Raw genomic sequence first — 15,441 nt, 5'->3', positions numbered from 1 at the left:
AGAGAGAGAGAGAGAGAGAGAGAGAGAGAGAGAGAGAGAGAGAGAGAGAGAGTGGGGGGCCCAGGAGGAGGATGGGAGCATGAGTAGTTGTAGCAAGAGAAAAGAGAATCTAGTGAGAAAGATCACTCACCATCTATTGTTGTTTCTGTGTAGTAATAAACACAATACATAACATGTTGTGCACACGCAGATTTTGCTTCTCAACTACTCAATAAAAACCTACGCCCGCCCGGACACTCTCCATCCACCCACACCCACACCCACACTTGAATTTCATCATCACAAACAACAACAAATTAATTTAACTTGGTCAAGCCCTCTGATCCATCATCTTTAAACCATATATATACACACCACTAATCTTCGTCAATATTATCTCATGGATTCAGATTCAGCAGCTGATTCCACAATTAGTCATCAACAGCAGCAGCATGAATATGAACATGATGATGAGGAGGAGGAAAAACAGCAACATTTTCATGTTCTGGCTGTGGATGATAGTCATATTGACAGAAAGCTCTTGGAAAGGCTCCTCACGGTTTCTTCCTATCAAGGTATACATAATATACCATAACCCCGATTTGAGCTACAATTTTTCCATAATCAAAATACTTGCATTTCTTCATGGGATAGTAAACTTTCTTGATCATCACTGTTTTTCTCTCTCCTTTCCTCTCTCTCTCTCTCTCTCTATATATATATATATGTAAGTATTTTTCTTGAATCTTTGGATTTAGCATATATAAAATTATATGTGTATGATGGGCAGTTACATGTGTGGATTCTGGAGATAAGGCTCTAGAGTATCTGGGGTTGCTACACATTGAGGAAAATAATGAATCATGTGAAAGATCAGCATCATCATCATCCACAACAGTTTCTTGTGCGTCTGATCCGTCAAAGTCATCTCAGCAAGAGGTAAGAAATTAGTGCTATCTTTTTATTTCTCTTACAGTGTTTTTTCAGTTAAAGATGAAAGAAACTGAAGCCCCAACATCTTGAATATTCTAACTTCAAAGGTTCAATTTTGCAGTATAAGTACATGGAACATTTTTACTGCTGTACGTACGTAGGCAGAATTTTGATACTTAAATCAATTTATACCTTTTCTTTTCCAGTTTTGTTCTATTTCTCTACAGAATTGTTTATTCCACAGATCTGTAATGAAGAAACAATTATAGAAAATTAATTTGATTAATACTACTAACTCTCTCTTTGTCTCTCTGTATATATTTAGCAATTCAAAGGAGTAATTAAGGCTTCAATTGTTTTTGAGATAATTAAGGATAAGTAAGCTGGAGTGGCAATATATATATATATATATATATATATATATGGTTGAGTATTAATCATGGAAATCTATTAATTAATGTATGTGTTAATTATCATTTTTTTTGGGAGAAAAGTTGCCCCTCTAACATAGGAGATTAATTAGCAAGCCAGGGAATGTTGGATGAGTGAGTAGAAAAAACTTCTTAACATATTTTATAAAATGTACTAAAACTTTCGTAAAATTTAGATAAGGAGCTTATTATAAACTTTCCAAATAATATGTTAAGATTTTAAAAGTTTCTTTAAAAAAAAATAATATATATATATATGTTTTAAATTTTATAATTCAGACACTCTTATAATTAAATATATTTTTAACTACTCCTAATTAGGAAAAGTTGACTATATAATATGCAGAGATAAAGGTTTTTTAGGTTTTTGCAGTCCCCTAAAAGAGGTTTCAGTTGCAACGTCCATGATTGAAGGAAGGATGTTAGAAAATTAGGACATGAGTTAACGTACGAAAACCTGTAGTAAAAGTTAAATAAAAGCTGGTAAAAATTCTCTTCTGTACAGTTACAACCTCCTCCTTTGTATTTAAACTGCTGCTGCCTTTTTCCCATAAAAATCTGTCACTAATTCCAAGCTAATATTGATTAGAATTATTTATTTTGCAGATATCGAAAGTTAACCTGATCATGACAGATTACAGCATGCCTGGAATCAGTGGTTACGATTTGCTCAAAAGAATCAAGGTTATTAATTATTAGCCCTTCAAAACAAGACCTTAATTATATTATTGGGTTAATTAAGTAACCACATGCCACATTTCTCTTAACATTAAATTTGATATTTGAGTTGCAGGACTCTACCTGGAAAGACATCCCTGTTGTAGTTATGTCGTCCGAGAATGTACCTTCAAGAATCAACATGTATGTCCTCAACTACTACATCTCTCTTTTTCTCCCCTTGTCATTTACATATATATCAATGTTTTTTGATGATTGATTATAAGTAACACGATACCGATATATATATATATATATATTTGATTATGATACATATGCGTGTTTATTTCAAAATAATTGGTTAAAAATCCGTTCAAACTTGATTTGTTTATTAATGGAAAAATGGGGTGTGTTAATTTGATTGATTACATGTGCAGGTGCTTGGAAGGAGGTGCAGAAGAATTCCTGTTGAAACCTGTGAAGCTATCGGATTTAAGGAAACTTCACTCGCATCTGCTCAATACGGTTGGGCATCCTTGCCATGACGACGACGACGACGACGACACTACTGCTGCTACTACTTCCATCTGCAACATCGACAACACTAACAAAGAAGACACCGAAAACGATAACAACAACTGCAGTAACAATAATACTAACAAGAGGAAGACATTCTCCACAACTTCGGATCTCTCCGACAGAAGGCCCCGAGTCCAAGAATTGCCTGTGTCCTAGCTACCTACCTACCTACCATTTTAATTTAATTATGTATGCACAATCACTGCAACTAACTAAGGTTAACCACGACAGTGATAGTGTGTAAATTATTAACAGGAATTCTTATTTGGAGTATTATGATTACTATTATTATTATTATTTTGAAAGAGAGAGTTTCTTAATTGATCCCACTTTTTTATGCAAAATTATAGGAATTTAAACCCCTAATTGTATATATGCTATTTTACAGCAGCCTAATAAATTTTAATGAAAATTCAATCTAAATTTAAGCCATTCAATTTTTTTATTTCTTGAAAATAAGAGAACAAACTCATAAGATTTTTAAAGCCCATCCCTCTTAGGCTGTATACATGGAAAAACGCAAAAATGGAATGAATAATTAAAATATTGTAATATAATTAATACTTCATATTAATGCTCTAAATTAACTATAATTATATATTTTAAAAATAGTTATTAACTTATTGCATTTTTAATCAATGACCAGCTAATGAGACTATTTAATATTGGTTGACTAAACATGATCGTTCCCTCTTAAGTTGTATATATGAAAAATATAGTAATAGAATCGATGTTAAAATATGTTCACTTAATCAAAGTTTCAAAATTGATGGCCTAAATTAAATACAATTACTTATTAATTAAACAAAATAAGTTACTAATTTATTATAATCATAATAAAAAAAAGAATTTCAACATATTCACAAAATAGCATTTGATCAAAAGTATTCAATTCAGAAATTAATTCAATATTTGAAAATATGTGTTAAAATTATGAATTTCAAATAGATAATATTGATACATATGTAAATTTAATTATTATTCTTTTTAAATCCAACGTTGAAACTACACCTATGAGGAAGTTATAGTTCAATTAATGTTCTTATTGATAAATAAGAAAAAAACTAATAAAGTTTTGAATAAAATGAAGGTAATTAGGAGAAAGTTGAGCATTTTTGTGCATTCTGCAAAATCACTTCTTCTACAAATTTGTGGTTCACTGCTCACCATAAGAATTTATTCTATTTAGGTTAAAAATTGATGTAAGATAATCTCCTTTACATTGATTATATGATATATATATATATATATATTATATAATTAAGGAAACTCATTCAAGACTTTTATTAATAGTATTTTCTGAAAAAAAGAAAGAAAATTTAGATCAGTTAGATATGATTGAAAATATTGATAAACTTCAATTACAAGTAACTCATCAAAATTTTTCTTCACATTCAAGAATCTAAACGCTAAGGCCGACACGACACGAACAGATTCATGGGTTAAGGTGGGAAGAAAGTGTCTTATTATGACGACGATGAATTGAAGATTGAAGTGCATTGGTGTAAAATGCAAATGAATAGATGACGACCTTATGAACAAATACCAGTGGATCTCAAAATCCTCGTAATTCTAAAAACCTAGCAGACCATCGGGACCCGGAATTCAACTCTATCCAACACACAACATTATGCGTAGCGTCGACGCATCCGTGTCTCACTAACAGCGTTGTTAAGAGTCATGGTTGAGAGAGCCCGACATTCTGAAAACTTGTTACTGCATACGTATCCCGTTTTTAATGGGTTTTTTTCGCTATCTACGCATTCTATACTGTATCCCATTCTGACCTACAAAAGCGAACCATACCCTTTCTTGTATCCTATCCATTTCCTCTATCTATCTATAAATATTAATAACCAACTTCCTTGCATTGCATTCATGCAAACTCTTTCTATACTTCACATCTTTTACTTCAGTTCTTAGCAAACGTTGCCTATAAACAACCAACCAAGCTACTCTGAATTCCTCCAATATCACTCACTGATCCTCGTACACACACCAGAACGGTCTCTCGGTCGCACACAGCAAGATGGCATTGGCGCTCGAGAATGGGACAGTGTTAGATCGAAAAAACTTTGAAGAATTCTATATAAGGTGGAAAGAAAAGCAAAACCTCCATCTCCACGACCTCATCACTACTGCAACAAAACCTTCACCTTCGTCATCTTTTCCTGCTTTGGTGGACCGTGTAATATCTCACTACGAAGAGTATTATAGGGTCAAATCAAAGAGTATCAAAACAGATGTTCTTCTCATATTGTCGGCCCCATGGAAGACTGGCTTAGAGGTTGCTTTCAATTGGGTTGGTGGATGGAGGCCATCCGCTGCATTTCACCTTCTCTACTCCAAATCCGGCCTGCAACTCGAGGCCAAGCTTTCCGAGCTGACCAAGGGTGTGGATATGGGCGATTTGAGCGACTTGTCATCGGCCCAACTCAGCCGCATGGACAAGTTGCAGAGAATCACAATCCAGCAAGAGAGGGAGATATCTGAAAAAGTGGCTAAGCGGCAGGAGAGAGCGGCTGACTGGGAGATGGTTGAGCTGAGCCATGATGTGTCCGAGCTAGCTCGGACGCAAGGGGGTCAGAGTAATAACAGCAAGATGGCTCGAGCAGTGGACTCGACTCTGAAGCACAAGGAGAAAGATTTACAGTTGGTTGTGCAGAGTGCTGACAATCTGAGGCTGAAAACACTCAAAAGCATTGTCGACATCCTGTCTCCAATCCAGGCGGTTCATTTCTTGATCGCTGCTGCGGAGTTGCACCTGAGAATCCATGACTGGGGAAAGGTGAAAGAAGAGAGGAAAACAAGCAGCTAGCCGAGCTGTTTGATGATATATCCAACTACTAGAGATGCAAAGTTCAATAAAGATATAATGTTGGAAGCTATAATAAGCAACGGGGGCCGGAGACTCCATCTTTATGTATTTGGTCTCTTCAGATGTACTCCTACAGCAAATGCGTCTCATATGTATTTCTGTAATTCTTGTTTTTGTTCAACTGTTTCCTGAATGCATGCCCGGGCAAGAGAACCCCACGTGTATTATGGAGCAAGAAACTGAGATGTGCAAAGTTGAAATTGTGGAGCAATTAAAGAAACAGTGTAATACTTAAGTTGCTCTACGCAGGGATAAATATTCATAACACCACTAACTGACAATGTTGATACCATGGATCCAAGGACAAATGAAGTCAGCAAGAAAAGATGTTTCTGTAAATCTCAAGCTAATATTTTGGTTCTCGACACGGGCACCTAAACTAGACAATCAATAAACCAATAAATGAATCTTTTTATCTACAAAATCCTACCAATTCAGCTGAAAAGATGTTTCTGTAAATCTCAAGCTAATATTTTGGCTCTCGGACACCGGCGCCTTAACTAGACAACAAATAAACCAATAAATGAATCTTTTTATCTACAAAATCCTACCAATTCACTTCTAGAAGGCACACGGCAAATGATGGAATGAACCTTCGCTGCCAGTTGTGGTGTTAAGAAGCGCATAAGCAGCCCCTCTGAATGGCATGTGTCTTGTTTCACATCTTCTAGCCTCTTGGTTCCAACAAGGTGTTTGATATTTCCTTGCTGGTGAAAATTTGAAATAGATATGACCCGATGATTGGATGTCTTGTGTTTGTTGAGGTGTTCCCTCATTTTTGAGAAGTGAAAGAGAACCATCTTCGACTATTACATCCTCGACTAACATACTTGTCTCATGTATAGCTTCTTGTATATTTTATATGCAGCAATTCGATGATTTACGTTTACTATAAGCTTTGCAGAGGATGCTGTAACCTAACGTGTTCATGTGCTTTCAGAGCTTCTGAAGTGTAGTTCTCCAATGCCTTAAAAATTGGAACTAAGCCCCCTTGTAAACTACTAGCAGCTGCATCCCCCACCAACTTTATGGCATCCTTATGCTTTATTCTCTCTTCAGCCAATCTCAGCTTCAAAGACTCCAAGCTCAACTTTTGATCATCTAGTCGGAATACTCCACTACCTAATGGGACGTAAATAATCCAGCTGAGTCTGACATTGCATCTTGTTTTTGCTCCATTTTCCCTCTCCACTAGACGCGTCCTGAGCAGTTTCTCATAATCCTTTGAAAGATTCTGGTTTAAGCCTTTGATGCCCCTCCTCATCTTGTTTTTTCCATAATTGATGTAAGCTAGCAGCAAAGGCATTCAGGGCATTACCACCCTTCCCTCGGAGATGGCTCCCATTGCTTGGTGCCAATCATTGCAAACTATGAAAATGGGAGGAGCTCCAAGCTGGCCTTGGGAGCAGGGTGCAGTTCCATCAGGAGTCTCTTCTGGTTCAAATTAAAGACAGTGCAAAAGCCGCCCATTCAAAGATTCAACATAAGACCGTGAAGGCCAATCCAATCTTTGAAATGATGGCACCAGACACGAAGCTCCTTTTCAAGCTCACTGGCAGCCATGGATGAGCTTGAATCTGCTTGGAGACCAGCAGTGTTCACTTTGAGCCTACACATTTACTCTCCATGATAGCTTGAAACTGCTTCTGATGGCACTTGAGCATTGCCTTCCACATTCTGATCAGCCTATCAGTAAAGACAGCATTGAATTAATAGAAAAGGAGTGCCATCCACATTTCAATTTTTCTTTTTCTAAAGCATAACTGAGGCTATTGTTTAAGTGCATGAACATATCAATTCATAATACCTTCACTTTGAAAACTAAGCTATGAGACATACATATCATTCATTGAAGAAGAAATATAAGGCAAATCAGGGGAATTATGGAGAATATCCTTCAACCTTCTGAAAATAAGGGCCATGGTGAGAGTGATCCCCATTCCAGATATTCATGGTTCAAAGTCGCGGTATCAGCGTATATCTTCTGGTATTGTTCAACATCGGTCGCCGCGTATCAGGATATTGTCGGGCGATACGAAGCAAATATGTTGTACATGCTTAAAAAATTCTCAATATAGCAATACGAAGCAAATATGTTATACATGCTTAAAAAATTCTCAATAAATTAGTAAAATTATAAAAACGATTAAGCATCACAAATTACTATATCATATTACACCAAAAGTTTTGTAACATCAAATCCATAAATTAATTGTAGAAATGCTTAAGACATACATACATAGTCAAAAGAAAGTGGATTGGCGATCAAATTCAAAATGATCGATGTCATCATCATCAACATTCCTCCTATAGCATTTTTAATTCCAATTAGAATTATTTTTATAAAACTGTTAATGAATAATTCAATATATTTAACAAAATATATTAAATGTTATATAATATTTAATTAAAAAATGGTGAAGAAGGTACCTCAAAATCATCTCTGATTTCAGCCACAATCTCACGCAAATCCCGGCGGGCATGAGGTGATAGCACAGTCACAAGTACTCAACGGGGAAGGGTGAGCATCGTGCTTTGATGTCCCCTCCACCTCAAAAATTGCCGCTTTTTTCTTTAAAGAACCCTCATCCACACTCTTCCAGGCTAGAGTCTGTGGACTGCTTATTGAACTTGCCATACCTTTTGCGGATTGATCAGCCAATGATTTCCCATTACTCTCCAGTGGTGACGACAATATTGACGGTTTCTCACTTTCCTCACTACTCGATGAAGGCACTGCTCTGGAACTGCCTTCACTTTTACGTAATTGCACTGATCTTGAACTGCCTTTACGCTTGCCATTGCTGATATTGAACTACTCCCACTGCGTTTATGCACTGGCACTGCTCTAGAACCACGAGTGCTCTCTCCAGAACTTGTTCTCTTTCCTTTGAGGACCTCTTTGTACACCTCATTCCCACTTTCTTCCTCCAAATCAGGAATTCCCTCCATCTCCCTCACATCTCTTGTAAACAATGATACAACAGCAGTGCAACAACTGTATTTCAGAAGAACAGAGTGAGGGAAGAACAGCAGGACAAAATCGCGTGTTCCTAAACACGCGAACAAGCACACCAAGAAGAGCATGAGTCTGTTAGTGAATTAGCAACTTTTCTTATGAGTTAAAGAACGCTTATTAAAGTTGCTGTTTTAAAGAATTAGACATAGAGGGAGGAAATAACAGTTTAAGCAGTTATAGCAGCAATATGTATATATACCCCACCCTCTGTACGTTTTGAAAATGAATGAATAAAACCAGAGATATAGCCTCCTTTGTTGATTTCAATCTCTCTTCAATGAACTACTCTATGATTTCCGTTGCCAATTTCACATGGTATCAGAGCCATCATTGATGGTCTCTGATTCCTTTTAACAATTCATACCAAGAAAACCAAGATCACTATATTACCAATTGCAAGAAACAGAGAAAAGTTCAAGAATGGCCGATGATGCAGAAATACTCAAGTTGCAGCTCAATGACAACCCAGGGCTGACCTTAGTCACTGCACCTCTAGATGGAACCAACTTCTTGTCCTGGAGCAGATCAATAAAATTGGGACTGAGATCCAGGATGAAATTGAAATTCATCAGTGAAGACACAAAGAAACCGGAAGAAAATACCAAAGAATGGGAACAGTGGGATAGAACGGACTCTACGGTCACTTCATGGATTCTAAACTCTATCTCACGTGATATAGTTGAGAGTTTCATGTACACTAACTCATCAAGAGAGTTGTGGGTTGAGCTTGAAAACAGGTTCGGACAAAGTAATGGTCCGTTGGAATTTCGATTGAAGAAAAAACTTGGTGTATTGTCGCAAGGCTCCCTAACAGTTTCTGCCTACTTTTCAAGATTAAAGAAACTGTGGGATGAATTATCTTCCATAACCTACACACCAAAATGTACCTGTGGGGCAGCCAAAGAATCAGCAGACATCAACAGCCATAATCAGACCATTCAATTCCTTATGGGATTGAATGAATTGTATAATCATGAGAGGAATCAGATTCTTATGATGGATCCAGTACCGGGTGTTAGTAAAGCTTATGCCATGATTCTCAGAGTTGAGAAAGAGAAAGAAGAGCCGCCAAATACATCTCAAATCATGGCAATGCAGGTGTATAAAAGGCCAGAATTTCAGAAAAAGAAATCATTTGCAGATAAAAGAAACCAAGTCTGCAAACAATGTGGCAAATCAGGCCATTTAAAGGAAGTTTGTTTCGAAATATATGGTTATCCGGACTGGTATAAGACGTTGGTTGATCAAAGAAAGAAGTCAGGAACTATGAACAATAAATTGACAGCAGCTGCACAAATTGAAGAGAATGTGCACAGTGTGGTAGATGAGAAATCAATGAGTGAACTCATAAGGACGGAACTACAGAAATATTTTGGAGCTTCAGAAGCACAAACATCAAGCTCTGCCAACTTGAATGATATTGAATTCTCAGGTAAAATCTCTGAAAATTCTGTTTTGAATAATTTGGATTCTCATATGTGGATTTTGGATAGTGGAGCAACAGCTCATATGTGCAACAACTCTGATTTGTTTGATAAACCCAAACTTAAAATGTCTGATGCATGTATACATTTAGCAGATGGTACTAGACACTCTATAAAGGGCTCAGGGACTGTAACCTTTCCTAACAAAATCTATTTTGAAGACGTTCTCCTTGTGCCAGATTTAAAGTTCAACTTATTGTCCATTAGTAAAATATGCAATTCTTCCTCTATTCGTTTCATATTTTCAAAGAATTATTGTGTTATGCAGGACCACAAGACTAAAGAAGTTCTTGGAGTAGCAAGCATGTTAGGAAAACTATATGTTCTCAAGAAACACTCCTTTGAGAAGAGATACATAGATGCTGTTATCAAAACCTGTCAAGAAACAGCCCTTAGTGTTCATGATGTTTCATCACAAATATGGCATAATAGACTAGGACATATTTCATTCAATGTATTGAAACATACAGGATTAATGAAAGATTGCAATGATCAGCCACTCTTATGTGAAATCTGTCCTAAGGCTAAGCAAGAAAGACAACCTTTTAATGCCAGCAGTAGCATATCTCAACACTGTTTTGATCTCTTGCACATAGATATATGGGGCCCATATAATGAATATTCCTTATCTAGATGCTCCTATATGTTAACTATAGTAGATGATCACAGTAGAACTACATGGACATTCTTAATGAAACTTAAATCACATACTGTGAACATACTTATGGATTTTTATAACATGATACTTACACAATTTGAGAGGAAGATTAAAACTGTAAGAAGTGACAATGGTACTGAATTTATGGGAGAACAATGTCAAAGTTTCTTTAAGAAAATGGGAATAATACATCAAACATCATGTGTTCATACACCTCAGCAAAATGGGATCGTTGAAAGAAAACATAAACATTTGCTTCAAGTAGCTAGGTCCCTAATGTTCCAATCCAACGTACCAAAAATGTTTTGGACAGATGCCATTCTTACAGCGACATACATAATAAATAGAATTCCTACACCTATATTAAATTGGAAAACACCCTATGAAGTATTGCATAATAAATCTGTGAACTATACTCTTTTTAAAACTTTTGGATGCTTGTGTTTTGCTACTAATACTTTCCCTAATAAATCCAAATTTGATCCTAGGGCCTTTAAATGTGTCTTCTTAGGTTATGCCGCTAATAAAAAGGGATACAAATTGTATGACTTAGAAAGAAGAACCATACTTGTTTCAAGAGATGTTGTGTTTCATGAGAATGTTTTTCCATATGTAGGACATCAAAGTGACCCCATTACATGTTCTTTACCTCACTTAGAAACTGATCTAAACCTAGAAACCACTGATGATAATGAACAAAATATTACTGTACAAGAGGATTATAATAGTACAGAGTCTTTAACAGCAGAGCAGGAAAATAATCCTGTAGAAAATAGTAATGAGATTCTAAGAAGATCCACAAGAGTTACAACTAGACCAACCAAACTACAGGACTATATTTGTTCTAATATTTCAGATCATCAGAATATGACTAATATCTCCTATCCCACTTCCATTCATTCTTGCTTATTATCTGCTGCTTCTCTACCACAAGAACCAAAGTCTTTTAATCAGGCTATTAAACAAAAGGAATGGAAAGATGCTATGCTTGTAGAGCTTAAGGCTTTAGAAAAGAACCAAACATGGGAAATAACAGAATTACCTAAAAACAAAAGAACTATAGGTTGCAAATGGATATTCAAACTGAAACTAAAACCAGATGGCACTATTGAAAGATATAAAGCTAGGCTTGTAGCTAAAGGATATAACCAATTAGAAGGAATAGACTACTTTGATAGTTTTTCTCCTGTTGCAAAGGCTGTCACAGTTAGAATTTTTATAGCACTTGCTGCAAAATTTAATTGGCATCTACATCAATTAGATATAAACAATGCATTTCTACATGGTACTATTGATGAAGAAATATACATGGAAGCCCCTGAAGGATCCAACATACCAAAGGGTTATGTGTGCAAATTAAAAAGATCTTTATATGGATTAAAACAGGCCTCAAGACAATGGAACCAAGAATTCACTTCCAAATTAGAAAGTTATGGTTTCATACAGTGTAAGCATGATTACTGTTTGTTTACTAAGCTAACATCTACAGGTTTTTACTGCTTGTTAGTATATGTGGATGATGTACTTCTTGCAGGACCATCTGAACATACTCTTTCAGAAATTAAACTATATTTAGATCGTCTTTTTACTATTAAAGACCTTGGTGAAGCCAGATTCTTCCTTGGCTTAGAAATTGCAAGGTCTAAACAAGGTATCACCATTACTCAAGCTAAGTACATAAAGGATATTGTAGATGATGCTAAACTTGCATCAGCAAAGGCCACCACCACTCCTTTTCCAGCAGGTTTCAAGCTTACAGCTTATGAGGATGAACTATTGACAAATCCTGAACAATATAGGAGACTCTTAGGTAGGCTTCTCTACCTAGGATTTTCAAGACCTGACATATGCTATGCCACGCAGCAATTAAGTCAGTTTATGCAACGGCCATGCAAAGGACATTGGGATGCAGCACTCAACATAGTCAGATACTTGAAGGGAACAATGCACACAGGTTTGTTTTTTGCTGCAGATTCCAATTTTGACTTAGTTTCTTTCTGTGATGCAGATTGGGCTGCATGTAAGGACTCAAGGAGATCCTTAACCGGTTACTGTATATTCCTAGGGGATAGTTTGATATCGTGGAAAACCAAAAAGCAAACAACAGTAGCTCGATCGAGTGCTGAAGCAGAATATCGCAGCATGGGTTCCACTACATGTGAACTCATCTGGATACATAACTTACTCAAGGAATTCCAACTTGAGTCTCCTACTCCTATCCCCTTCTTTTGTGACAACCAAGCGGCTTTATACATCGTGGCTAATCCAGTTTTCCACGAAAGGACTAAACATTTGGAGATCGATTGCCATTTAGTTCGGGATAAGTATAAGCAAGGATTTTTGCTACCTAAGCACATACCCTCCAAGAACCAACCAGCTGATCTGTTTACAAAAGCTTTGCCTGGACCTAAATTCCTTTCACTCATAATCAAGTTGGGACTCATCAATATCTTGACAAGTCCCACTTGAGGGGGGCGTGTAAACAATGATACAACAGCAGTGCAACAACTGTATTTCAGAAGAACAGAGTGAGGGAAGAACAGCAGGACAAAATCGCGTGTTCCTAAACACGCGAACAAGCACACCAAGAAGAGCATGAGTCTGTTAGTGAATTAGCAACTTTTCTTATGAGTTAAAGAACGCTTATTAAAGTTGCTGTTTTAAAGAATTAGACATAGAGGGAGGAAATAACAGTTTAAGCAGTTATAGCAGCAATATGTATATATACCCCACCCTCTGTACGTTTTGAAAATGAATGAATAAAACCAGAGATATACCCTCCTTTGTTGATTTCAATCTCTCTTCAATGAACTACTCTATGATTTCCGTTGCCAATTTCACATCTCTCGAGTCCTCGACCGGGGCTCCTAAAATTCAACCTATAGCCGTATCTCCCAGTTGAATAAAAACCCGTATACCAACTATTAAACACATCAAAAGGGTTGAAAAAGTTCCATGCTGACGCTTTTGGCGGTGGAGGAGGTGGCGTCTCTTTTCGTGGACTCACTTTGACACCCTCACTGTTCCCAAATTCACCACCTCTAGACACATGGGACAGTATCCATGCCCATACCCAGCTGGAGAATTCCAGTATGAATCGAAGTACCCGTACGCCGGCTGCGCTGGTGGCTCCTGAACCACCGTTTTCATTGACTTCCTCATGTGGTTTAAATTCGAACTATTGGAGTAATACCATCGCTGCCACATTCCCTTTAGGTGGGATCCATATAAGGCTCCTCGTAAGAACGGGGCGACAGCAGGTAAAACGGGTATACATACGTGCCATTAATCAACCCATCCCCAGTACCATACCCATAAGAACCACCACCCATGTGGTGAGATGGAGATTCCTCCTCCTTTGCTCGCTTATCAAATCCTTCTCCTTGTCCACATGTGGGCGATGGCTGTGGTGCTGATCATGCCTGCTGTCATCCGAATCATGTGCATGATGCTGATACTTATAATCACCTTCTGGATTCCCATCATCATCAGAAGAAGAATCAGATAGATATAAATGCGACTCCTGCTCCTCATCCTCATCATCATATAAATTCAGTGGTTCACCAGCATTCTTGCTTTCATCGTCGAAGCTGAAGGGAAAACCAAAGATGGGGAGAAACAAGAGGAACAAGAAGAAGGGGATGTAGTAATTAACTCCTCGTCAACAAATTTCCGTAGAGCATCGCCGACATGTTTGAGCGAGCGGAAGTAGGACACATGGGCGGCAGCGAGATCGTAGCGGTGTCTAGCGGCTACCCGTATAAGCTCCCGCCGGTGACGGCAGCGAATGACCAGCGGCAACTCCTCCGCCTTAGACCCACTACATCCCATGTCAAGAAAGTGTCACGGAAAGTGTTCATACTGTAGCAGAGTGCTTCCGCTGCGGTATTCTTGACGCAATGCAGTGCAATCCCATTGTGGACGACAGAATGAACTTCAACAAGCAGATAATTGAGAAAGGACTAAGGAAATATCATGCTGAGAAGCATATGGAAACAGGGAAAATGGGAATTTTATTTAGGATGTCTAAGGCGGTGGCAAAATTAATTCAGCACAGGGCGACGTCCAAGTGATAATGCAAAAGATAAAAAGTTTGATGATCATAGATGAGTTCCAGGGCGAGTGCGAAACTTTTATAAAGGATAAGAATTAATTTGCAACACAAAATTGGATACTAATACCTCTCCTTAATCTTCGGGAATGTTAAATTGATTATATACAACTCTCTCTTTAAGGTTCAAGAATGGTTAAATTGATTGGATATTTTATCATGCTCTCAAATTAAATATTAAAAAAGTATATTCATAATCTAAAATATCTCATTGTATAATGTATAGTGGACGTTTATGTACCAATGTAACCTTTCATCGATATTGAACTGGATTTATATGATTGTTACTAAGAATTTTGGCATGAGAAAGTAAAAATCGGGATTGTTAAGAGCAAATAAATACGAACCCTTACAAGTACGTGTTCTTCGAGTTTAATTAAAAGTATGTAACAAAATTTGAAATTGAAAGCAAAATTATCCAATTTCAAAATTTTCTAATCCAGATAGCCCACATGAATCATCAAGCTGGTTAACTCAAAATAAGCCTCTGTTGGTTGGGGTAAGTCGGCCATCCAAACTCAGGGGGATGCCTATGGCCCACTTCTTTTTTGCCCCAATTTGGAAAGTTAAACTACCAAGAAGGGTAATGGCTGTTGAGCTTTGATTTTATATCAAATCTGGCAAGCAAATATATCTGCATTCAACTATCCATGAACTACCTGTGTAGCTGTTAACCTAATCCCAATACAAATGAGCTTTATTTTGAATACCG

General features: G+C 37.1%; 2 protein-coding genes and 1 pseudogene across 2 annotated transcripts; 2 read left to right on the top strand and 1 right to left on the bottom strand.

Annotated features, from left to right (window-relative positions):
• Positions 1–151: 151 nt before the first annotated feature.
• Positions 152–2,884, top strand: LOC105159462 (two-component response regulator ARR17). The gene is made up of 5 exons (XM_011076540.3): positions 152–554; positions 770–918; positions 1,950–2,027; positions 2,137–2,204; positions 2,438–2,884. The coding sequence occupies exons 1-5, from the start codon at positions 380–382 to the stop codon at positions 2,733–2,735; spliced, it is 768 nt and encodes a 255-aa protein (XP_011074842.1). The 5' UTR covers positions 152–379; the 3' UTR covers positions 2,736–2,884.
• A 1,558-nt stretch (positions 2,885–4,442) lies between these two features.
• LOC105159607 (protein DOG1-like 3) lies at positions 4,443–5,714 on the top strand. The gene has a single exon (XM_011076720.3). It carries the CDS (start codon positions 4,609–4,611, stop codon positions 5,395–5,397), a length of 789 nt encoding a protein of 262 aa, XP_011075022.1. The 5' UTR covers positions 4,443–4,608; the 3' UTR covers positions 5,398–5,714.
• A 57-nt stretch (positions 5,715–5,771) lies between these two features.
• On the bottom strand, positions 5,772–14,583 carry LOC148788889 (uncharacterized; annotated as a pseudogene).
• Positions 14,584–15,441: the final 858 nt, after the last annotated feature.

Source organism: Sesamum indicum, linkage group LG3, assembly GCF_026168435.1.
Source record: "Sesamum indicum cultivar Baizhima isolate 11 linkage group LG3, ASM2616843v1, whole genome shotgun sequence".
NCBI classification, from domain to species: Eukaryota; Viridiplantae; Streptophyta; class Magnoliopsida; order Lamiales; family Pedaliaceae; genus Sesamum; species Sesamum indicum.
This window is presented reverse-complemented; position numbering and strand designations above follow the sequence as displayed.

Excerpts from the sequence above, each read along its gene's own strand:
- LOC105159607 (XM_011076720.3), top strand. The coding sequence starts at position 4,609 with ATGGCATTGGCGCTCGAGAATGGGACAGTGTTAGATCGAAAAAACTTT.
- LOC105159462 (XM_011076540.3), top strand. The coding sequence starts at position 380 with ATGGATTCAGATTCAGCAGCTGATTCCACAATTAGTCATCAACAGCAG. Across the intron at positions 555-769 it reads CACGGTTTCTTCCTATCAAG|TTACATGTGTGGATTCTGGA; the intron begins GTATACATAATA and ends TATGATGGGCAG. Across the intron at positions 919-1,949 it reads CAAAGTCATCTCAGCAAGAG|ATATCGAAAGTTAACCTGAT; the intron begins GTAAGAAATTAG and ends TTTATTTTGCAG.